The 26,193-nt window shown below is 44.7% G+C and overlaps 2 protein-coding genes across 2 annotated transcripts in view; both read right to left on the bottom strand.

Annotated features, from left to right (window-relative positions):
- Window positions 1–18,316, bottom strand: part of LOC144148276 (papilin-like) — a 226,226-nt gene extending 207,910 nt beyond the window's left edge. Inside the window, exons 1-2 of the mRNA XM_077679835.1 lie at window positions 18,163–18,316; window positions 787–856 (exon numbers count right to left, since the gene is read on the bottom strand). Of these exons, the coding sequence (XP_077535961.1) occupies window positions 787–856; window positions 18,163–18,185 (93 nt within the window). The 5' untranslated portion in view covers window positions 18,186–18,316. The remainder of the gene's footprint in view (window positions 1–786; window positions 857–18,162) is intronic.
- On the bottom strand, window positions 8,532–13,615 carry LOC144150259 (uncharacterized). Its single transcript, XM_077682118.1, has 4 exons — window positions 13,047–13,615; window positions 11,890–12,166; window positions 8,861–9,080; window positions 8,532–8,632 (listed from the first exon to the last, which is right to left on the bottom strand). Exons 1-4 carry the CDS (start codon window positions 13,136–13,138, stop codon window positions 8,547–8,549), a joined length of 675 nt encoding a protein of 224 aa, XP_077538244.1. The 5' UTR covers window positions 13,139–13,615; the 3' UTR covers window positions 8,532–8,546.
- Window positions 18,317–26,193: the final 7,877 nt, after the last annotated feature.

Below are 26,193 nucleotides of genomic sequence, written 5' to 3'. Positions count from 1 at the left end.
TACTTGCATTTTTTAGCAAAGGTTCCAGATGACAGGCATAAATTATAAACATAAACTAATTATGGTGCAATAACACTAATGACAAACTTGGCTGGTTTAATTTGCAGGCCATGGGCATAAGAAGTAGTACTATTTTTATTAGTAGAAAAGGACGCCATGTAGTAGCGATTCGTAGGGCCACAGCTCCGCGAAACTCCCCCGATGTATACCTTGCGGAAGTGAAAACCGAGCTAAAATCAGCCTATTGAACACGTCCTATGTCCGGTGTATCAGGCTTGAGACACATGCGTCTGCAAATGAGCTCGGCGGCTTGAATGAACAGTCACTCATGATGTAGACAACGTTAGCCTATTAGTCCCCACCATATCCCTCTCAAAAGAGGCTGGCGACCAACCTCGCCTTCATTTTCTGAGAATGCCGGCTTACGTTAGCATTCGTAGCGCCTGCCAGAAAGATAAGCGTGAGTGCAAGCGTTTTTCTCCAGCTATTTTTTTACTATGATGTTTTTCGGAGCAAATTTTTTGGCGTTCTTTTCTGGTGCAGTGATTAAGCACGTTGCGCCATGAGAGTGAACACTGAACACAAGTTTTAAGCAAGTCGTGCAGTGGTATACCTGAAGCAATAAAAAGATACGAAAGTTGGCGGGGAGCGCCTAGAATAAGCGGAATGCGATGAGGGAAAAATCGCTAGGTGAAACAGCAGGTTCGAGTGCCTATAGGAAAGCGAAAGAGAAACACACGATCTTTATACAATAAGAGGAGGCACCCTTCTGAGGCAGCCACTCACGTGTCTTCTGCCATCTGCCGGCGAGACTAGCAGCAGGAGGAAAGCCGCTAGGAGCAACGCTCCCCAACTCCTGCCAAAACAGAATGGAGAAGCAAAACAAACGTCTGTATTAGTACGATAACTGACACGTACTACTTTTCAAATGTGAAATACGCAAAGCAGATAATACCTTCACTACCGACATTTTCCACAGCTCAAACGGAAACACACCCACTCTAATTCCAAGCTTATTCCTCCAGCGAGGACCAGCTGCGGTCTGCAGAGTTCAGGGGAGGTGATTACAACTGAAGACGACGCCCTTTAATCCTCCACCGAAAAGACAAGCGTCCTCATTCTGACAGCGATGTAGCGAGCCTGACCCTCGTTTTGTGTGCCGAGCCATGCGCTGTCCATGCTGCCCTTGAACTTAAAAGAGTCTCTGGCTCATGGATGTTTGTTGGGGAAAAGGAAGTAATGATATATAAATGCCTGGGCAGTTCAACAAATAAGTCTAACAGGCGGGTTTACGACTGTATGCGGTCTGAAGTATACGACCGAGTCATTTTCGGCTTTGTTTTTGAGTGCCCGAATCCCTCGACCATGAAAGGCTGGTCGAATGATTCGAAGCCAAGCTTATGGAAATATTTTATAGCTAACGACCGCGCCTCAATCAATCCTGACTCGGAACGTATTACTTGTGTCGCCGTAGTTTTATAATTGTGAATACTCCGTGTTGACAGCAGTGCTGTGAAATTGGGGATTTCCACTATTCTAACGCGCGTTCTTTTTTGCTAAAAGTAGCCTTCATATTAGTGTGCGCGTTAAATTAGGCTTAGCACGGAAATTGGCAACGAAGCAGCGAGCAGCATTGCCAAGGACCCGAACTTCTCTAGAATCAAACTCAGTCCAATCTAAAACAATCTACCAACACCACCTGAGTAAGTTTTGGTGCAACCATTCCTCGGTACCTCAATGGGCGTACCTTAGCCCGCTGTTTCACATATTTCTGCTCCTGCAGCTAGCACTTCGTTTTAGTCGTTAGGGCTGCGAACAAGGTACCACCTTGAAGCGTCCAAAAGTAATTCACTTGTCTTAGCGAGTGGAACCGAGCGGCATGCAAACAGGGCGTGCAGGAGACTTGAGTGGGCGAATGACGTAGCCATATTTTTAAGCAAGGCTTCACCGGCCCTGCATGAGCGCAAACGTTTTCGAAACTTGAAGGCCCCCGTGTGAAACACATAAATTAGCAGGGGATGAACCAACGGTCAGTTTCGTTCAAAATTATGAAGGTCAAGGCACTTGAAATCGCAAACACTTTCAATGTTCACCGCTCCGGTTTTATGCCGGCAGGAGCAGCAGATAAGCAACTTTATGGAGCACAAGGAATTCCCGCTGCCATAGTTGCATGCATCGAATAAAATATCATCTGCCAGGTACATGACGTGATGTACGTCTACAGACTAAAATGGGCGTCATTTATTTTTTCGAATTCGAATTTTCCTAAATAAACTTACCTGCGCGTTACAGCCTGGGGCGAACGGGCAAAACATTGCAGGCAACTATAATAAGAAAACTTCTGCCCTCACAGGGGTCCTTGACCAGTGCCGGAATCCTATGGCAACGTCAACGCTTAGGCATGTGTATCTGCAGCTGGACTCCCGAGTACATGGCGGCAGATCTTATCCTAAACTCAGATCCCCAGGAAACAAACTTCTGCACGCGGCGCTTGCAAAGCTGGGAGCCAGGTAGGGTTTTTTTTTTCTTGCTTAAGACCGCTAAAACAAAGTTTATTCTATCTCTCTCTCGCTCTCTACTTCTCTCTCTATATCGACACCGCATGATACAGTGTATCGGCGCTAGCATGCCTGTTTCGTTCTAATCAATAAAAATGCTGTTTCGAAGTTAGGCGGAACTACTAACCACGGTCAACTAATATTCCGCCTTTTTTTACCTTTTCCAGACTATTATTGCGGGGCGTCGTCAAAACAGCATACAACGAAAGGGCACGTGACCAAACGGCTCACGACAAAAGAGCACAGCCTCAAAAGCACACGCGACAGAAGAGCACATCGACAAAACAGCACATCGAAAGAACGGCAAGATTTTATGGAACGCCTAAATGGGAAATTGTTTAAATTTTAACTTGCATGCAAACATTATAGAGGGCGCTAAATGCTCTCTCTCAGTTTCTCTTCACCTTCCGTTACTCTTTCTCGGAAAAGAAGTGTCCCGGCTTTAATCACTACATTATGTTGGATGTTTGAAATGAAAGCGGCAAAAGCCAGGGCGAACATTTGGTAAAACTATTCAGACACCGAGAGAAAACACTCTCGTAAAGAACCACAACATCCAAAACGAAAAAAAAACGGCGAAAAGGTGGCTGGCATGAAACGGAAAATGGCTTTTCTTTCCTTAATATAAACGGTCACTGGTACTAATCGCTTTTGAAGTAGCACTACAATTTTTGAGGATAATATCAGAGTATTATAGTAATATAATAATAATCATAATAATAATAATAATAATCAATCAATCATGTATATTTATTGTGCCCAGAAACAGCCGTGAGGCCTTGGTGCTGGTACACAGATGGATACAGGTGAAAAAAAGGAAAACAAAAAGTGAAAGGTAAGAACACTTTGACAGCGTATAAAATAAAAGAGTAAAAAAAAAATAACTTTTAGAATGTATATTACAAAGTATACCGTACAAACCACTACAAAACGTAGATAGCGTATACACTACATGCAATGAACACAAACAAAACTGACAGGATACAACAGAATTGGCAATTACATCGTACCGATGAAACAGAACATCTACACTACAGATAATCGTGTAACCTTATAACAGCAATCCATAAAATGGAAAACAACAAAACAGTCATATAAACAGCATACTCTCTATACAGTAAGGCAAGCAGGTAAAAAGAAGTTACTATAACTAGAACAAGATTCATTCAGTATGACGGAGCAAAGAAATATTCCATATAGTTATGTGTAAGAGAAAAAGAGGGAGCATATTAGCGAATGAGAATTCTGGAAGTGTCTGAACTGAACTGATTGAGGGAGCTGTTAAAAATATCTACGCCTGCAGAGTAGAAGTTACACGTGCTCTGCAGCCTGAACAGCGGGCAATGTCGGTTACAGGAGCTGAGAGTACGAAAAAAATGACATTTTCTTGTGGTTTTAATAGGCACTGTTAGCTGGAGCTCCGAAAGCAGTTCCGCACTGCTAATTTGTCCATGTATGAGCTTGAAAAGAAATAAGAGGTCAGCTGTATCGCGCCTAGCCGTTAGCTCAGGCAGCACTTGCAAGTACTGTGGTCCAGTGTCAAGACGGTGATACTCGTGAGGGAAGCGATGTCTAAGTATGGACAGCAGCTTATTCTGCACTTTATCAATGGCCCTGCTGTTAGATTTGCATGTACCATTCCCGACAACCCAGGCATATTCCAGCACGGGACGACAGACAATGGAGTACAGTTTCAGGAAAGACTTTGGACTACGAAATTCTTCAGACATCTGGCAGACCATGCCCAAGCGGCGGAGAGCTCGCTGTTTGATGAATCGAACGTGTGGTGTAAAAGTCAGCTGGTTGTCAAAGAGCACGCCAAGGTCAGTTGTCGTCGAGATTCGAGGCAAAGTAACATCGTGAACTGAGTAGTGATAAAGCAGGCAGTCTGTTTTACGCGTGCATGACAACACTTTGGTTTTCGCGGCGTTCGCTATCAGTTCGTTCTCTTTACACCAGAGTGTAAATGCATCCACGTCTCTTTGCAAATGCCCGCAGTCGCTAAGAGACAAAACTTCCCTAAAAAATCTTGACGTCATCAGCATAAAGTAAAAAAGAAGAATGCCTTATAGCAGCTGAAACATCATTGACAAATAAAGAAAACAAAAGAGGGCCTAGAACAGACCTCTGTGGCACACCACTTGAAACGCAGTAACGATAGGATTGCTGGCCGTTAACATTTACGTAGCAGATCCGCCCACGCAAGTAACTAATTAGGAGGTCAAGAATCGAATTATCTATGTTCAGGAGTGACAGTTTAGAAATTAACAATGGGTGACTGACCACATCAAAAGCCTTGCTCAGGTCAAAGTACACAGTATCGAGCTGCCTCCTATGATAAACCGTTTCGGACGCTCGCTGCATGAAAGAAACGAGGTTAGTGGTTGTGGAACGTCCGGACATAAACCCGTGCTGTTCGGAAATTAGTATGCCCTTAACACTGGAAGTTAAAACATCGTGCAACACAGTCTAAAAAAGCTTAGACGCCGCACACAGAAGCGAAAAAGGCCGATAGTTTCTAGCACTATCTTTGGCACCAGTTTTGAAGACAGGGACCAAGCGTGCTAACTTTCAAGCTGCTGGAAAAGTAGCAGGTTGAATTGAATTACTAAACATAGCGGTTAGTATGGGAATCAGAAGCTCCACATAGGTTTTTAATATTGCGGGAGGAATGCCGTCGGGGCCACAGGAAAATGACGGTTTGAGGAGCTTCAGGGCTTTCCGAACGCCGCCCTCACTTATTCTGGGAACGCAGAAATTAGACAACGCAGAGGAAGAGTTGGACAAAATGTTAACTTCACCCGTTAGAAATACTGAGCTGAAATGATCCGCAAAGGCATTAGCAAAGTCTCCAATCGGGTTTCCATTGTCGTCTAGAAGGTTAAGGATTTCGGCAACCTTGCCAGCAGATCGAGAGCGAACATACTGCCAGAAACTTTTCTGCTCGCGCGTAGCGCTGAATTCTACCTTGGCTATGTAGTCTGACCGATCGCGATCATACAGCTCTTTACACAGGGCTCTGAAATACTTAAACTCCTTTTCCCAAGCTTCGGATTGTAGCCCGTGAATTTTTTTGTGAGCACGGGCTTTACATTTTAAAGCCTTTCGCAGTTCCGCAGAAAACCAGTTCGGAAATTTAGATTTCTTTCCGGACGCTCTTGGTGTAAACATTTGCATTCCTTGCTGAATAATTGCAGAAAGTTTCTCGACTTCGACTTAGTCATCAACAGAGGGAAGTTTGACGAGGAGAGACCAGTCAGTGTTACATAAGTAGTTATAAAAAGCAACGTAATCTCCAGCAGCATAATTGTACGTCGGATGTGCAGAATGGCCGGAGCATCTCGATTGCCCCGACACATACGGCAGGGAGATATGAAGGACAGGATGAAATTTGTCGGGACGGAGCAGCAAGGTATCCGACAGAGAAATATGGTAACGCCCGCCTGGTTGGAAAAGCAAAGGTATGAAACATTAGCACAAATGTTTTTACACCTATTACTTTGTTCCAGACCAGTGAAAGAAATAAAGTCTAACATACAGTAGCCGCAAAGCCCCACTTTCGATAGAACTGCACGTAGGTGGTTCGATAAAACGGCATTCGATAAAACGGTGTTCGATAAAATGGGCATTTTTTTGATAAAACGGCTTTCGAAACAGGGAGTTCGATAAACCGTCTGGAAACCGCCTGGTAACATTTGTTCCGAGACCATAAGTTCCAGGACTATAATTTCCGGGACCATTTGTTCCTACTTCAGGGTTGGGACCATTTGTTCCGGCAACATACATTCCGAGACCATAAGTTCCGGAGCCATTTGTTCCTTCGAGAACACTCTTGCCAGCGTTCGTGCCGTGATGTCTCGCGTGTCTTCCACTCGCCGTTCCCGTGCGTTAGCTCCTGAAGTGGGAAGCACAGACGCCGATTTCCCGCTACAGACGCCGAGTTCGCGAAGCCGGTTGCCATGGCTTCTTGTGCGTGCTAACACGGTCCACTTTGGAAGAGATGCGAAAGGCGGCGGATGGCAAGCTGGGAAATCCATGTAAGATGCAAAGGCCGGGTCTCCGTTTTGAGTTGTAAAATGTTTGTAAAAATTGTTGAAAAAGTTGTAAAATGTAAACTAATAAATGTTTTTTTCATGTGTTCCCATGGGCCATTTCGTGTTACTTATTAGTGGTTTAATACAAGTCGTGCAACTAATTATTTGGTCGACCTTTCTCCAGTAGCCATATGCGCATGCGCGGGGTGCGGGTCCGCCATTCTTGGCAGTAGCTTTCGGGCAAAATAAACAAAAGGGCGCCCCCTCTTCTAGCTGCTCACTCTTTTATATCCTTTTTTCGGACAGTTCAAGTGAGTTCTTATGTGCACACAAAAAAGGCTTTCCAAGCAAAGGGGCAAAAATGACCACGCTGTCAGCACTTGGCTACTAAACCCGGTTACAACTTAAAGGTGTTGTGCCACCAAATTTGTTGCTTGTGCATTCTTTGTTGCAAACGTTTTATAATTCGTTAGAAAGCATGATACATGCTCTCACACGCACATATTCTGAGTGAAAAATTTATTATCGCACGATTCATGTGAACAGGATTCGGTTTCGGTTTCTGGGCGCCGATTCAAGCAGTGACGTCACAGTGTTGCGCCATAGCCTCCTTTAGTAGGTTATATAGGAGGCTATGGTTGCGCGGACGCTCTGCCACGCGTGTCTACCATGCGGCGATGCGGTACGTTGCGACTTTACTGCGGCGTCTGCTCCTCCACATACGTGCTTCACCACGGAAGTAAACACGCCGACTCGTCACGTCAAGCCGCGACAGCTCCGACCTGGATTCTTTGTCTGCATCCTCGGATGCAGACAAATGAAAACCATGGATTTGCAAACCATAAAAATGCTAAAAAAAAGCTAAAAAAAAAAAGCTGCCCCCGCCGCGAATCGAACCGGTAACGTTGACCGGATGGGCGGAACGCGCGAGACCACTGAGCCAGCGAACTTTTTTTTTTCTCTTTATTGCCTGTCTTCGGTATACACAATAAGAACAAAAAAAAAGAATTACAAAGCGCGAAAAGACATCAGCACGTCACTTGCTAGTGCGCGCTTGTTAAAAAGGCCGAAGCCATGCCACACTTTCCAACACATTTAACCAGTCAGGTGGAGATGGTTGGGCTTTATACACTAGTAAGATCTCCCGCACACTCTGGCAGAACAACTCTCTGCTCGGTTTCACATCTACATCATTATGACGAACTGCCATTCGAGCTTTCCATATACTATGCAGGGCCAGCAACATCAAAAGATCATACGGGACGCCGCCGTAGTTTTCAACGGCCAAGAACCTGATTCCATGGCTATCCAACGGGAAATCCTTTTTTAGTGTTCTCTGCAAAACGTCCCACAGGAACACCCCGTCCCAACAGTCTATGAACTCTTACAAAAATGATTGTTGAGTTTCATAAGAAATTTTGTTGAATTCACTCAACAAACATTGTTGAGTATCCAAAGAATTTCTGTTGAGATTGTGTTGAGGATTTGTTGAGTTTTTCAGGAAAAGTGGCCACCGTGGTTTCATTGATTTTCCGTTGAATTTCTTACGTCGAATTCCCATTGAGTTTCTGTTGCCTTTCCGTTGAGTCTCCACTGAATTTCGTATTGATATTTTGTCGAGGTTTTTATGAGTGCCCAATGTGTTTCTGTTGATATTTTGTTGAGATTTTTACGAGTGCCGCATGCGTTTCTGTTGATATTTTGTCGAGATTTTTACGAGTGCCCCATGCGTTTCTGTTGATATGTTGTTGAGTTTTACACGAATGCTCAATGTGTTTCTGCTGCGATTTCTTTCAAAGGTTTTTGCGATCATTGTAGGTTGAACAAGAATCTACATTTTATCGCACCACCAATACACGAGTTTATGGTGTGGCAGTAGTGCATGTCATGTGACTAAAAATTCTGCCTCATGCAGACATGCAAAAAGAAAAACAAGGTGTTCAGCGTGCACTTTTTACTTTATTTCCCGATTCAAAAGCGATGATAGGTTATTTTTTATGTAACCGGCGCTCACACCTGGAAACTTCTGGCCCGTGTAGCCTGCAAGAGATAGAATGAATTTATGATTTACTATAAAAAATGAAAACGTGTTCAGCAAGTTCTCAGAATTAGTAATAAAAGTGTGCAAAAATAGACACTTTCCCAAAAAGCATAAAAGGGATGCACTGATCTCACTGTGCACATGAAGAAAAACGGGTGATTAGCTACAAGTTGACAAAGATGACAGCTTTGTTCTTGGCACTCTAAATGCAAATCATGTGCACTCACCGACCACAGCCTTCACCCGCACGGGGTCCAACCCTGGCTTTGTAGGAGTGTCGCCCTGGGCTTTGCCTTTCCCTCCAAAGAGAGTTTTCCCCTTGAGCTCCTCCGGAGTGAAGACATGGCGCAAAAGAGCCCTGGCAAATTTGCCAGGGCCACTCGCACACGCATGCACCAGCTGATCCAGGTACCCCTTCTCAATTAGCACACCGCCCCCAATGTCAACCTGCGAGCAGAAAATAAAACCGAAACAGCTGAACCAACATGAACTCCAGGATCGAGACAATGAAGAGTTTGAGTACCCATGAACAATTTCTCAGAATATTACGGTAATTCATTTACAGATTTTGGCATTGATCCACTAAAACTTCTTTTCGAATAGATTTAATTTAAATGTATATTTTTAGTTTTTATGGGTGAACATGCATACCTCAACATGCTTTCGGCTTGTTTAAACAAGCGTTTCAAGAATTCATTAAAGTGTTTGCCAAGTGCCCACTGCAGTACACCGTGGGTGTATTGCTTTGTGGTAGAAAGGCCAAAAAAACCATTTGGGTGCTGTTAGGTCAATCTGGATGAAAGGTTATGTGGCTAAAATAGTCAGATGGCTGTAATGCACACAAAGTAGGCAGTACGATGCCTTGCCCTGACTCATGCAACTATCCATAAAAAACTGACCTTTTTTTAGCACCCAATTCAGCAAAATAAAATGAGCAGACTGTTATTGATTTTTTAAATTATTTAAATTGAAAAGAGTGAACCCTAGTTACAACTAGGCCAATTTGCTCCTTCATTTTTTCATTGGCTAGCAGTGCACGAGGGTCATACGCGAAATGTGGTTTGCGGCGTGGTGCTAGCAGGAACTTTTTGTGTGGCTGGTGTTCTTTCTGCAGGATTGTGGGTTTGCGAATGCCTTGTCGTAAGGGATACCCAGCATTGTTTTTGGTTCGAAATTCCGCACTGCGCTGTTCACGCCTCCTACAACCACAGACACGAAGCAGGCTGCACGATGAATGCTAGCACAGCGTGACAATTGGACAGGTGCGGACAGCGGCTCAGATAAGGTAATTTTGCACTGTCTGTGTCATCTCCGCGCGCTGATTGCCTTATTTTTTTTTCATTGCTTCAAATGACTGTGGCTCGAATAAGGAAAATTTATGCACTTAAAGCTGCAACGATATTTCATGTGGTGGTGGCGTGTGATAAGAGGCACTGTTTTTACTGTGCCCCCCCAGGCATGCTGCGCACTTCTTGAGGAGTACGAGAGTTTGAGAGGTGCTCTAGTGACAGTGTTCTGGTATGTTGAGCGCATGACCATCCTCCGCCTGAGCTTCCAATGCTGAGCGATTATGCACAGGATCTGGGTGGAAACGACTGCGAGGTAAGAGTGCAATAAAATTACATACAGTGGCGGTGACAGAGATTCTACCTGGGGGACAAAGATTTTCAAGTGTTTTCTTTTCAATGTAGATGAAGCATAAATTATAATTGATTGATTCTCGGGTTTAATGCACCAACGCTACACAGACTGTGAGGTGAGCCATAGTAGAGGGCTCCGTATTAATTTTGACAACCTGCGCATCTTTACATGCGCCGAAATCTCAACCACATGGGCATATTTTATAGCAGACATGATAGACAACAATTTCCATCCTGCACTGGGCGCCACCAATTCTTTCGGACTGCGGGGCGAGCAGACGACGCTGAGTCCCACGCTGTTGCTCCGTGCCATGCGTGAATATCAGACGCACCGAACGGCATCGAAAATCGGTGTCATTTATTTGGCATTTCAGCAGCAACAAGTTTAGCAGTGCCTAAGGAGAACGTTTAATTCTTCCAAGAGGTGTCCCGTTCGCCCATCAATTCTGTTCCTAACCCACTAAGGTGGCGGGCCAGTCCACACCACTTTGTCCTGACAGGCATTGCCTGTGAGGCCACGTTTCGTCCTGCCAGCAGGACGCCTGACCTTTTTATCCTCAATTGATGTTTATTTTCGGAATTCTGGGAAAATTGCCATCATTGCCTTTTACTTGGCGATGTTCAGAAGCTACTTGTCCGGGCAGGCGTGATTACGTCGTTACTGGCTGCACCAACAATCAGCGTAAGCACAAAGTGCTCATGCAAGAACCGTGCGAAGTGCACCATGACAAAACAAGTGTCTGCATGTGCGGAGTCTATTGGCTGCACAAATTTCCTGCGTCGCTTGAGTGTCACCGTAAATGGGTCGTTGCGCTAAATCGCAGACTTAGAGCCTGGCAAATTTGCCAGAATGAGCCCGGTGGTACGCTGCTTTTGGAAGCGCTGTTTAATCACCCTCATGCTCAATCCTTATCGCACGTTTCTGTTCTTTGGAGGTATGTTTGGTCCGTTTCATCGACGGGAAGCCATCGAAAATCAATCAGACACTTATGCTGCAGCTTGGGTACGCGAAAAATTCTCGTAACCCTTGTGAAAACCGTGCTGATATTCAAATGTGATATTATAAATAATTAGCAACTTGAGAGTGGATGAAATGTTCCCTGCGTATGGTGCTTGTTAGGAAAATTTAATGGTGAAGTACCGTCCCTGATTTAAAGACTGGTGCTACCTCGGCTATCCTCCAATCACTGAGAATAGTGCCTGTCATGAGAGACTGCGAAAAAAGTGCCGACAAAATCTACAGACTGCGGTATGTACTTTTCGGTACAGTGTGATTAATAACAGTATGATCTGAAGTAGATAATATTGTAAGCTTACTTAAAATGGAAAGTAGCTCCACACCAGTCTGTATTGCAAATTCAAAACCATATCGAAAATCCTAAATGTTTGCTTGGCTTGATTACATACGGATACTTGCTTCAAAGTCAGTTCAATTTCTATTCTTGCACTTTAGCCATTGGCCCCAGATTCGCTTCAATATCCCTGCTAAGCAATGACACACTCAAAATGCACAACACTGCTTCATGAAACTTTCAAATAACCAGGGGCTAGAGCACTGCATTATGACAGTGTATTAGAGTATACATTATGACAGGTTCCAACATGAAATAACTAACCTGAAAGTACATAATCAGTGGGTGCACTGATGTGGCAGCGGTGCCTGGACCGATGCGTTGAGCAAATGCGCTGGCTTCTGAACGGGTGGTCCAAGCGGCCAGATGATGGATGAAGGATTGACTATTCCTGGCGGCAAAGCGTACCCAGCACCAAGGAAAGGCCAGGCAGTACTTGGGTACAGCAGGTGCAGTGTCAGTTGGCCACGGAGGGCCCTGGCAAAGCCTTTGAAACTGGACTGAAAGCCAGCCAGCCAACCCGGACAGCCAGCAGCAGCACCTGAAAGTGCATAATCTGTGAGTGTGGTGGCACTTGATGAAATACAAGAAAAGCACACACAAACCACGAATGCTTACATTAAGCAGATTATTAATCGTTAATGAGTAACCTCCAAGGCCCTAATAAGAACATTCCCGCAACACCCAAACTGAAATTTAGGTCAGAGTAATGTATTTATTAGGCACGCAGGTTCTGTGAGTGGGGTATGCCTGATATATGCAAAGCTCACTGCTATGCTAATTTGCATGGAACGCTTGCTAGCAGCCCATATGCATCGCTAGCTTTCAATCGGAACTGGTGTGTACTAGTTGAGGCTCCTCCATTTCAATGCCTAGCTTGCCTTTGCAAGTTCGATTCTCCAATATAAATAGAGTTGAGTGGGCAGGCGCCCCTGCGAGACCACGCGCGCGCATTTCACCTTCAATTTCCACGTATGTGAATGTGAGCTTCACGAGTACGGCACGCATACCACGACGCATATCGCGGCCCGAAGACCACGAGACGGGTCGCGACGGCGGCAGCCGGTCTCGCGAGCGTAATAGCTGCGAAGCGCACTGCACGGAATTAACAGTCGCCGCAAAGGCACTGTTTGAGAGACACATAACAAACAAACGCCCCGGTGTTTAAGAGCCTTGCGTGATGTCAAATAATTAGCTGCCGCGTTCTACAGCGCGAGCATCGCAACAAAGGTCTAGCTTCAGCGTAAATTGATGCTGACGGCTGCGGAAACGGTAGACTGGTAAATCCAAGGCGCCAAACAAGTATGCTATATCGCATAGGCTCTGAGAGCAAATGAGATGGGGGTCTACCGAATAACTGACCCATAAGCACCAGAACTCGTTCCGAACAAGAACAGAAAAACAAAAAAATGCGTACTCACCCCAGCAGAAACGACGTTTCCCGCCTAAAATCCTTCTTCACGCTCGTCTTGCCCTTCAAGGACACCGACACTTTGTTCGGACGCAATGTCATCCACCTTTGACGCGCGATGATCGTTGAGGCGATGATCGTCACCCTATAAAGCTTTTATAACTATGATTTAAGCTTGAAATAGATAAAACTGAACAAAGCGCCCCAGCTACCACTCCGCACAAAACCAACTCCATAAACAAACACACAAAAAGGGAGTGATAGTTGCCAGACTGCAATAGCAGCATTTCTGTGTTTGACGAAAATTGTGTTATTGGTAATTAACTTCCTGCTTTTAAAGTATTAAAAGTGTTTATAACTTGAATTTGAGGTTTTTAAACGCAAAAGCGAATAACAGTAAACTAACTGACATATATACTTAAATTGTAAAGGTTTTAAAGTTAGTTTTGGTTTTGTTTTCACGGCGGGTTTCTCTACAGAGGAGGTGCGAGAAAACGAACTACTTTGGGTTTAGGAAGAGGGTGGCAAACGTCGGTGTGATTGAAAGCAAGGAACAGGCGCTTACTATGGTTTTAAAAAAGAAGAGGTAATAAAACCTTCATAAAGAAAAAAAAAAAGACATCCGACGAGGATTCGAACTACGGACCCTCAAATCAGTAATCGAAGACGTAACCACTCGGCCATACACGCGGGACTTCAGCTAATGTCTAAAATGATTGTATAACTACGTAAGCCGGCAATGAAAATTGTCGTTTGTGTCTAGTGGTGGTGGTGAAAACGTTTTATTGAGCTGGAACGGAGTTAGTTGAGCCGTTCCTCTCTTGTGGGGGGCGTCAATGCTGCATTTTTGGAATTCTGGCAGTTCTAACGCTTGTTTCTCACGCACCGATCTTGCAGACGAGGTCACATTGTTAGTACTCCGAGCGATTGAGCCGGAGCTCCCTTATTTGACTCAAGCAAAGCTATCGCAGGTCACCCGCGATCTTTTCTTCGCAAGCCAACGGCGCATGCCAAGGAAATGGCATGCGCCATTGGAATTGTGGCCGTTGTGGCGTTGGTAACGCTTGTTTGTCACGCACCGATCTTGCAGACAAGAAACATCGCGCTAAAACTACAAGCGATGTCACTCCTGGCATGTCAGGCGCATACAGCAGCGAAAACCTCTGAGTTTGTAACAAGTTGGGGATAATGCAAGGCAATATTAAAGAGACCGAAGCATGTGGTGGCGGCGACGTAATAAGTGCAGCAAACAGGTACTGTGGGCGGCAGCGACGAGCGAAAAAGATGTAACATGGGCCGCCCCCGCCGGCCTGCGCAGAAATGGAAACACGCAATCGAAAAAAACTGTCCGGCCGATTCAGTTTGTTGTTGACGAAGAGCAACCGAGGCTTCAGCAACAAACGATTGTGCTTGCCGTGGTATGAGTCAAAGCATATCTTGACATCGTTGTCGTTATGCTATCGTCCGTCTAGAAGGGAAAAATCAGAACGCAAACGTTTTCGTCTAGCGTCTATACCAGATATAGACGCTGCTGTTTAATGATATCTGGAGACAAATTTTTAGCTAATGGTGAAGCAGCGGATATTTTGTAGTATGGACAAGTGAATTTTATGGGTTAACTGAATGGCTGAAATTGAAATATGCACTCTAGAAACATTGATAAAACAACAGTATAAACAAGAATTTGAATTTTGTTCGATCACACTGAAAGTGCAAGTTATCAGAGTTTGTACTGTACTTTACCTTGTGCTGTATCTTGTACTTTGTATGCTTCCAATGCTGACAAGGCAGAACATATATTGTCTGCGAGATGTTACACAAAGCATCAGACATGACGCGCTGATTTGTGCGATATGTGACATGTTGTAAGAATACCTTGAAGACATGTTGCAGAACGTCTAGGACTCATCGTTGAAATCTTTATATCATGAACATGTTGTTGATCTTCGACATGTTGTTTGACTCTTTACGATATCAGACCTTTATAATCTTGCAGTATATCGACATCTAGTAGAAGTCCTTATCATTAAAGACATGTCGTTATACTTATTCGACAAGTCGTTGAAATCTTTGCGATATTGGACCTTCATGATGTTGAGGACAACGAAATGTCGTTGAATTCATAAGGTGTCGACAACATGCCGTAAAAGTTATGTGATTTTCGTTGAAATCTTTGTGATATTGAAGACATCTCGAAATCGTTATGATATCATGCATGTCGTATGGATATGTTGCCATATGTACAAGAAAGCGCTGAGAGTTGCATTGTGAAAGCTGGCTACCTGTACAAAATGCAACTTCCTTCAAAAATGCAACTTATTTAATACACTCACACTGCACAAAAATATGCTAAGATGCTGCCTAATTAGGCTCATACATCCAGGACAGTGGGTATTAAAGTTTTAGTGCACGTGGCTGTCCATGTCGAAGAAGCATGCAGATAGTATTTGGCATCAGTTGCTGATGACTTGCCCACAAATAATCACCATGAGTCACTGAAAATACAACAAAAAGTCAACAAGAACTCCACAATAGAAAAATCATTGTGCGGACCACAACGAAAATTCCGTTGTGTTCTCAATGAGTAAACTCAATGAACATTGAGTTTCACAAATAATCACCATGAGTCACTGAAAATACAACAAAAAGTCAACAAGAACTCCACAATAGAAAAATCATTGTGCGGACCACAACGAAAATTCCGTTGTGTTCTCAATGTGTAAACTCAATGAACATTGAGTTTCACAAATAATCACCATGAGTCACTGAAAATACAACAAAAAGTCAACAAGAACTCCACAATAGAAAAATCATTGTGCGGACCACAACGAAAATTCCGTTGTGTTCTCAATGTGTAAACTCAATGAACATTGAGTTTCTGTTGATTTTCCGTTGAATCAATGAGAACTCAATGAAACGTCAACAGAAATTCAGAACCCATTTTTGTAAGGGTTAATGCGTGCTCTACTGTTTCTGGCTTTTTACAAACCAAGCAGTCAGGCCCCCAGGGAACAAACAAACCTTTTTCAATCATCCAAGTTTTAACGGGTAATACTCCCACGTGTAATTTAAAGAAAAAAGACTTTACATAAGGCGGGACAGTCATTTTTTTCACACGCTGACACACATCTTGTCCTGGCCCTGCACTGTATAGGGATCGGTACAAAGGAGTCGGCAAAGTGGTGTCCAGAAGGTCTCTATACAGCTTTTTTCTGTGCACGGTAGCCAGATATTCGAAAGAAAACCGCGAGAATAAAAATCTTGCCGAAAGTACCACCTCACGTAGATAGCCATGAATGCCACCGTCACGAACACAAGAAGTAACAACAAATTCGGGTAAAACTCTACCTAGGCGCACTTGACACACGGTGCGCAAAAAAGGGTTTTGCACATCACGTAAAAAAAGAAAGCGGTTCACTACCTGGCGTAGAAAAAGGTGCGCCAGGGAAAGGCCCCCACAGCGCACTCGTCTAAACAGGTTGGTTCGGCTTGTGCGCTCCCAAGTGGAGCACCAAATAAAGACAGCAAACACCCTGTGCAATCTTTGAACATTGGCACGAGAGCAATGCAGAACCTGCATCACGTACCAAAGTTTTGACACAAAGAATAGATTACACACAGTCGCTCGCGCGAACACGGACAACTGCTTACCCCCCCACTTATCCGCTTTATCACGGATTTCGGTGGTTTGCCTGCGCCAGAAAGGGTCGCTGTCACGATAGTTTTCTAGGGGGACACCTAAGTATTTCACTGGCGTGTCTACCCAGCTGATACCTGCGAATGTACGTGGCTTCCACAACCAGCTTCCGTGCCAGAAACCAATGCACTTATCCCAATTGACGGAACTACCAGTGTAGAGGCAGAACCTTTTAAGAACACTTATACTTTCGTGGATGCTACTCGTGTCTTGGTAAATAAACCCGTTGAAGTTTCGCTCTAGGAACTCCCGTAGTCCTGGCTCGGATGGATCGACGACGACCGGCCCCACTACTGCAGACTGCGGACGCTACCAAACGCGCCAATGGATAAGCGGCACTCGCTGATGCATGCGAGGGCGGCGATGTATACGAGCAATGTGAGAAAAATTCAGAGTGGGTTTATGCTATATTACAGCTGATTAAAACGAGGTGTGCTAGGATAGCTGAGGCTATGCATGCAGTTGATGACAGCCCCGTTATCTGTTGATATATCTACCCAATGCATGCTTACGTATGTACTGCGCTCAATCCTAAAGCCTCTGGGATATTTTCGTGTGAGACTGGCGTCGAAAACACCGAGTTTTTCCGGAAAAATTTCTCCGACCGCAAACAAGCGTCACACAAAAAGAGCACGCGTTTTACAATCGCCGCTTCCCGATTCACGCTTCGAAACAAAGACTTGACCACTCTTGTGCATGTGCAAAACTGCATGTGCAAAACGCTTGCATTTGTTACAGTGAGCGTTTGGTGATACGTTTATGCCGACAGCATAGGCTGCAAATTGTGCAAACACAAATACAACGGCCCCGCACTAATTATATGAAAAAAGAAATGGCCGTATCACCATAAATCTCCGTTCCTCCTGCAATCAAACTTCCTTTCCCGATGGGGTTTACTCTGCCCACGAACTAAAAGAAACACATAATTAATAAACTTCCTGACCTAACTTATGTGTACCTTTAGCAAAAGTTAATTTTTATAGATATATTTGGGCACTACGCGAATGTGTCATTGTTTAGATGACTCGTTGTACAATATAAACGAATAATGAAACTTTTGCTGCTCCCAACGAGTAAGTACAAACTTACACGTGACCAAACTAAAACTATGTTGAACAAATTTTCCGCCACTCTTACAATAGAAGTTTATAGACTTGTGCATAATCTTCTTATATTCGAACGTTGCCGTAGCCGTTTTTATCCACTCTGTGTGTAAAGATTCTGCGTTAGTAACCATGGTTTGTTGTATTATTTAAAAATCCAAGATGCGTTAAGAGCTCCTCCCTACAGTTCTATACTTGTGGTCCTTTACACGTCGTAAGTATATTGATTCATATTTTATGTATGATTACTCCTCAAAAATCTTTAAACCTCGAACTTGGACAGGAGAGGACCGAAGAGAGCACGTTAGTAAAGGAGACCGACTTACGTTCCTGATGTGGAAGCTGCCATGCACTACACCCGTGCGCAGCGGTGAAGGCTGCAGTCCCGCGAAAGGTCAGCCGTGATGGCGAGTGGGCAAGGACAGGGCAGACGAACGCGTACACCAGAATCTCACGTCCCAATATGCAGAAGCATAGGCGTAAAAACTTGGCTCGGAGTTTTTATCTGACTTCCGGTGGCGTCCAGTTTCTTTTAGAGCCCCGCGTGTAATCGCTATCTTTATTTTTTAGCGTTGCGATACCTTCAGCGACTGAAACTCCGCCACAACGGACGGAGGAAGCGGGCACCATGGCGAGAAAGCCCTGGATGAATGTTGCAACCGAGGTTACGTGACATCAGGACGTGTCGAAGGCAGAGAAAAAAGAAGCAAACTGGGGCCGGATTCTAGAGCGTGACGAATCAGCGAGGATGCAGTCGAGACGGGTGGCCACAGAGCGGCCGTATCTGCAAGACAGACGGACCGGCATGCATTCATTGCGCAGAAGTTAAATAAAGTCTGTCGCGAGCTCCCGTTTAGAGGGACACGAGCAACCCGCACGTCACTTTTGCCGGCGTAACAGTCGGACGGCTTAGCTAGAAGCGTGCTACCAAGTCCGAGGTCGCGTAGGTTTTTTTCCGAGGTTCTGAGGGTGTATCTAATTGATCCATCCAGTCACACACCGCTGGGCGTATTGACGTCCGAAGGGATAATGTCATTAGCCATTGATGATGTGAGCCCAAATTTGAGCTGGAGTGTTACCGCCCTGATGGCGGGGTCTGTGGGTCGTTTGGACCTTAAACAAAGATATCAGCGCTGTGCAAGCGATGGTGGCCTCACATATTACTCCGTTGTCTAAGACATTACCGATCACTGCAGCTGTCAGTTGAAATAGAACGGCGGAATGGGTTGTTCAGAACGCGCCCAATAATTATAAAACGTCATTAGCCAGAGAATTCTCCCCGCCCGCCCGGTTCCTTGCTGGACTTAAGATCGTCTTACTCCCCTCGAGGGTATACCTCAGACGAATAAAAAAAACTAGTTACATCAACTATTTGTTTATTTCCATGCATTTGAGCGTGTGTTCCCGGAAGGAAGAGGTGGGGAGGGGGAGAGAGGGCGATCGAACACATGAACGCTAGCAAGCAACCGCAATATTGGCGTGACCAGGGGAAAGTCATGTATAGTGCACGTAAGTCGCTAAGGGTGTCGCCGCCACCACCCACAGTAAACCAGGCACGAAGTGAACTTCAATAGCGGAGGCCGACAGGTGCGCAGCACCTCCACGAAAAGGATTTGCCAGTCAGCCCATACACGCCAACACATAGCATACCCCCACGGCTTTTTGTTCATTCAGACAGGTTTCAGCCGCAGACAGCGGCTTCGGAAAGTTGCTTGGAGATCCACTGCCTTCTCGCCCCATATGAGAGGGAAAGAAAAAAGGGCAAGGGCCCAAGGGGTCTTTTCTCGCCACTGCCGAGAGGACCCCGTGCGTACCCAGCTCCAGTCGTTGCACCGGATCGTTTACCTGGCACACTGCAGTTGTAGACGTAAGTATATGCGCAAGCGCATGCTTGTTCAGTCGTAGTCTGCTCGACGGAGTTACATCTTTATCACTGGTCTGTCCAACCGAGACACGTTTAACGCTGGATATTCAAAACGAAGCGCCAGAGGCGGTGTTTGGGCAATGTGAGTGACATACAAGGAAAACAAGAATTGCGGAAGGTGTGCAGGAGCAGCCCGTGAGTATTTTCTTGCTTATAGTCCCGTGCACACTTGCGCCGAAGCAACGCGACTTTCGCGGCGACAAATTGGCCGAGACCAAACGGCAAAACTGTCGCCGGGCGGCAAAAGCTTCCGAAATCGCGTCGCTTCGTCGCAAGTGTGAACGGGCCTGATATGTTTGGTGAAATATACTAGGCAGTATTGATGGAAGAATCGATGTTACGGGTTCGTTGCATAGAAACCATTTTTGCGCGCCTTGTACATGTGCAAAGTGAATTCGGAAAACTAACCTCGCGCACACTCGAATGATTTTCACTTGTCTGGAATGTAAGGTAGCGGCATGGGCACGCGAAACAAAATAATGTGCGTCTCACGTTAGTTCGCTGTGCTAAATTTTGAAAAAAAAAAAAAAGGCATTACGTTTGCCCCTAGTTGCCTGGCGATGCGATAATCATGTTGGGAGTGCCGGGGTTCTTTAACGTGAAAAAAAAAAATGGGGGGAGAGGTGCAAGCTACTTCGGAATATAGTCGACACTAATGCAAATGAACAGGTCAGAATGCACCCCTTGGTAGCCTATTTTGCTGCTGGTTAACGTAGACGGTATGGCGGTGTACCTATCGCAAAAAGTTCGTCAAACTTTTGGGCTATTGTTAAAAGCTGCAAGCCTGAGCCGTTTGTCGTAGCTCTCTTCGCTGGTGATAAGCAACCAGACAACCTGCGTGACTATACAGCCAACTTTGTTAGAAAGGGGCACTTTGAGGGCTGAAGGTGTCACAGTGGGTGGAAAAAAGTGCGCTGTTCGAGCACATGCGTTCGTTTGCGACCTACATTTTTGAAACGCATTAAAGGGAAGCTGAAGCGCTTTCCAAAAAATTTGAGTTAGATTAACAGGTATATAGTTTCTTGCGCGCTGATTCCGAATATCACATTGAAATTTATCGTACATGAGTCCAAGTGGCATTTATCTTGCAAAAAGCGCGGCCCGTTTAAAAGACGCGCGCTTTTCGTCTTTTGACGCCCCTGATTGGTTGCGCCCGTCATGACGTCAAAGGAGGACACCCTTCGGCCGCGCGGGTTGTCGGAAGCATTGCGAACGATCGCACGGTTGCCTTTGCGGCAATTTAGCTTGCAGTCTAATTTTTGCACATGACTGGAAGTTTGTTTTATAATTTCCCGTGCTGTTGGTTCAATTATCTTGGAGCTTAAATTTGCTTTACACGACAGAGAACCCCAAAGCAGTGACTGTGACGTCGACTAGTGGGTTCCGTCAACATATTTTTGAATTAGGCAACCAGCATAGGGGGATTTTATACCTTATGTTAATATTAGGTACTGCCTTAACTGTTTCTTATTATACACAAAACCATTTGTGCCGAAGATTAATGGGCGTTTTATGAACAATCTACCAGCGAAAAGCACGTACGTGCACTGCACGAAAAAATAGCGTTCATGCGCTGTAAACGTATATGCGAGACACATCTTCCCGGTACACGCATAAACCAACAAGCAGACTCTGCTTCCGCATTTCCTTTGTTCGTTGTCGTCCACCCCAGCCCCGTTACTCATCCCCGTACACAGACCCACACGCGCGCGCCATTTCGGCAGCGGCGCTACGGCGCCTCCGCGATTGCTAGCTGCACTTCGATGAGTGGCGTCTTACTGCTTCACATGCATTTATTCTGAAAACACTGCAGCATACTAGTGCCTGCTCAGCATTATTGGCTGTTGCGCATTCTGCTACAATATTACGGCCACCTCGTTATAATTAACAGACCAGTCGGACAAGGCAGTTACGTTGTAGTTACAGCACACTTGAGGTTCAGTGACAACAAGTGCTTGTCAGGTTATAATATGCAGCCACACGGAATCTTGGGCAAAAAATTAGGCCCCCGCAGTCAACACGAATTATGTCACGGTGGTGGTTCGGAGTGGTGTTTTTTTTTTAATTACAGACAAACATCACCTTATTGTGACATGTATACTTGCAAAATAAGTAATCTGGTTGTCTTGGTTCTTTTACTTTGTAGGAATACTGTTTCCTCTTAGCCGGGAGAGAACTTCTATCAGGATTGGCCCCTTGTTTTAGTTTGGCCAAAAAATTGTTTTTTTGAAGACTGTCCTGAGCCCATAGGGAAAGAAAACTTGTTTCGCCCATAGGGAAAGAAATACTTGTTTCGTTTAACGAAACAAGTATTTCCTGAACAAATGTGACTTGGTTTCTGGAATGGAACGAAACAACCCCGGCCAAAGTACAGCAGTATTCCCCATCCTTCCTAAATCTAGAATCTAATGTGAACATTCACGTCCGTCGCATCAAAAAGAAAAAACCGTATTGGAGCGGTTTACAAAGTATTTAACGTAGTGTAGTATATTCTCTGTCATCAAGCACAGCCACCTCGGCTGTCGCTTCCGTATGTTATCAAGCACCCCGGCGAGGCATTATTCTGCTTAGGAATACGGCATGATAACGTATGCCTCGTTTGGCGTTCGTGCATACTTTTTGAACACGAAAATTGTACAAATGAGTGATATCAACCAGAACAACAACAAGTATCATTCACAAGGAAACACGGCGAAAAGAGCATGGCCGAGGCGGCCGATCCGGCCGGAAGTCCAGGTATGACGTTTTTCAGCCGGTTTTCGCCCGCGCTCTTCGGTCTTCCTGCATCGCGCGGCGAGATGAGGGCGGGGCATCGGGCCACTTTTGTTTGCTCATTGCGCCGCTTCTATTGCATGTATTGCGAAAATATTTCGTACACATGAACTATTCAATGTGTACTTGCTGCTAGTCCACTTTTCTTTTAATTCTAAAACCGCTTCACCTTCCCTTTAAGCAGCATAGCGCGTTCTTGAGTTGTGAGAAATGCACCCCAAAAGGCTGGTAAATAGCAGCTGGTAAAGAGTCGAAGTCACTTTCATTGCAGGCTATGGTTTTCAAGATACCCTAAAACCGGGAAAGCCGCGGAGTCCATCGACGATGAGTGCCAATCCCGAAACTATACAAATCGGCAAGTAAATATTGCTCAATTGTATAAATGGCTAGCGGGTTAGCAAATCAAAATGGAAAAGCGAATTAAATCAATAACGCACAGCACAACAGGCGCTGGAATGACCAGGGTAGGTGCCACTTTCAACTAAGCCGATAAAGATCCGAAGGGGTAGGAGTAGGAGGTGTGGGAGGTACTTGGTCATGCTAGCGATCACCCACTCCCTCTAAAGGGAGCCGTTCCGCCCAAAAGAGGTCACTCTGGATACAAAATTTTGTCTACTGCACGTACTTTATCAGAAGTTTGGAACCAACACGCTTTCATTGCGGCCGCATTGAGCATGCACAGCCGTCGTTCGCCGAAATGAAACCGACATGCTTCGGGCAAAAAGGCTAGTTACAGTAGTGCGGTTTCGAACAGCTTGAATCAAAGGCTTTTACTACCGTGGTTCCAGGCGCACTTCCCAACTTTCGAAAAATCCTGTAAATGCTCAGCAGTGATGAATAACAGGGTGCGTTTCATATGACGAAGTAACAACGCCGAGCATGAAAAAACAAAAACCGTGGTTAAAGTGAACGCTAACAAATTTAGTGGCTGCAATGATGCGCATGGCTTTGACTGAAAAACTTAACCTTCCTGCATTCGTGCAAAAAAAAAAAAAAGAATGCCCCGGTTGTTGTACAGTCAAACCCGTTTATAGCGAATTACAATATGCACCGCGATTTCTTCGATATATCCAATAGTTCGATATAGCCGAACCCGCCTATAACGAGCTTATTGTTATGAGTTCGCATTGCGCGATAGCCCCCCCCCTCCTCAACTCCACCATCCCCGCATGCAGAAACAAACGCAGTAAAGTAGCCATTAACCATACCCAAAATAATCATTTATTGCAATTAATGAAGCTTCTTTCCGCCTTAACTGCCTACTTTGCAAAAAAAGCGGTGATTTTTGTTTTCACTTTTGTTTTGGCGGCTACAACTAGCATAGCATTCTCTACACGAAACATTGTTTGCAGCAGTACGAGTTTGCGTTCTCCAAAATCGAGGAAGCATTGGCGGAGCACATCGACTGCCGAAAACGCTTCACTATAAGCATCGGACGGCTTTCACTCGCGACATCCTCGGCAACGTTGGCGAGGTCTTCCCACAGTTTACCGATGCTGCTGTCTTGGTCCGGACTCGCTGACTGCGCGGGTTCCGTCGTACGTCCCACGTGTCGGAAATAGTTACGGAAAGTGTCGACCGTCACGTCGCCCCGTGCAAGGCGCAATGTCCCAGTCGTGGCTCTTGCTCCGTGGTCGCAGCCAATCCACATCTCAATCGGCGCTCCGAGACCATGCATTTCGGCGGCCATTCTAGGCGCGCGGAGTTCGATATATCGGATGTGAACTTCGTTATAAGGAATCAGTTTCCCATGTATTTCCGTAACTGATTTTTTTTGTTCGATATATAGCATAATTCGCTCTATCCGGGTTCGTTATAGCCGGGTTTGACTGTAAAAGGCTCAAATTCTTCCTCCTTTCTTCCCCTAGCCTGCTCAAAGCATGTATTAAAACATGCAAACAACTTTTTTCGGTGCTGAGAAAGACTAGGATCGAAGTTTTTCGTTTACGAGTTCCCACTTTGGTTCCCTTTATTATGTAAGTAAACTTGGATCATTATACACATACGTGTTTAGTGAGTGTGTTCTTTTGTGTGACCCATCTGTAATACCTTTTAGCACTTTGTGTTCTTTATTAGGTGAAAGATCTGCCGGACTGGAGGAGCAAACGTCGCTTCTACAACCAAGCGAATTTTCAGATTTGTTGTTTCGATTGAGGTAGCTGTCATCTGTATACAGTTGGACAGGAAGAAAAGAAGAAAAAGGTCGAGAGGCTTAGAGTCCCTTCCCTAGGAGCATTTGGTGAGTGTATAAAATTTTTTAGAGCGTATTTTTATTTCTTTTAGTAGTTCAGTTTATGAACTGCTATGCAGCCCATAACTAGTTGCGCTTTATGCTTCCAGCTGCTGCGGGTGTGACCCAGGCCACAGTCGATAGCGGGCCACATATTTGGTGACTGCTCCGCTTTGCAAATATTGGGCTTACAGGAACCCACAAGGTAAGCAATAAACTGATATTCTCAAAATTTAATAGTGCATTTATATTTAAATGATTTTCATCCAAATCTCTGCCTAATAAAAATACATGAACCATGCAGAAGACAAAACTCCGCAAGCAAGCAACAGTGAACTCGGGAGATTCAAGTTGGTAGTCAGGTGACCCAAAATTTTGTGCGCTTGCTTTCTTCTGGTCATATGATTAGCACAAGTTGCTGCGTAGCTGCTCGTTCGTTTACTCTCCGTTTAGTGTGTGCATGTGTGCGCTATCGTTAACTAAACAAATCCTTAGGCGGCAACTACTTTTTTGCGCAAAAACAGCCTACTGCTGCAGCGTACTGCACTAAGAATTGTCTGATTTTTCCACAGACGCAGCCAGCCCCTGGATGGAGCCTCTTCCTAAGTGTGCTATCCATAGCCTCTACTGCACAGCAGCAGCAATGGAGTGTAAATAAAAAAATGTATGTAACCATGCAAAATGAAATAAAATGTTATTTGAAATTTCACTTTTCCTTGTTATTCTGAAAATTCATTAAAATATATCGTATCCGGTATACGGGGATAACAGAAACAATGCTCAACGATATACATTACACACGTTTGGCAAAACGTCACTGTAACGTTCCTGGTCCACATTCTGAAAAGGTTTGGAAATGTTAAAAGATCGTTTCAAGCGTGTTTTCTGCAACTTTAGGTAAATGTAAATCCAACATAATTAATATGTTGCCGAAATGCTTCCTCACACGTTTTTACTTGTTCGTAAAATGTTTTTCTAGCGTGTTTCTGCAACGTTAGGTAAACGTAACTACAAAAGTATTTATTTGTTGTAGAAATGCTTTCTTACTGTTCGCATGACGTTTGGCGAAAATTGATGTAACGTTTTCTATTGTTTTTAAACGTTTTTTGAACGTTATTAGATTGTTCGCTGGAACGTTAAGGAAATGTAACGCTAACATTAATAATATGTTGTAAAAATGTTTTGTAAACGTTTAAATAATGTTTCCCAAAACATTATTGTAACGTTTTTGACAACATTAGTTAAACATTTCAAAAAAATGACATTAAGAACATTGCTCTAACGTTAACACCAAACAAAAAAATTACGTTCTTCTAATGTTTTGGTGCTACTTGGGTAGTAGGGAGAGTGTAACATCCTCCCGTGCCGCCACGTCACCTTGTACACCCTTTCCTTCCAAATTGCGAAATGTCGGTACCACCAAAGCCCCGA

Source organism: Haemaphysalis longicornis, unplaced genomic scaffold (genome assembly GCF_048455015.1).
Source record: "Haemaphysalis longicornis isolate Haplotype H1 unplaced genomic scaffold, Haemaphysalis longicornis Haplotype H1 scaffold_8, whole genome shotgun sequence".
In the NCBI taxonomy this organism is placed as follows: domain Eukaryota; kingdom Metazoa; phylum Arthropoda; class Arachnida; order Ixodida; family Ixodidae; genus Haemaphysalis; species Haemaphysalis longicornis.
Note: the sequence above shows the minus strand (reverse complement) of the source record. Positions and strands in the feature narration are given on the sequence as shown.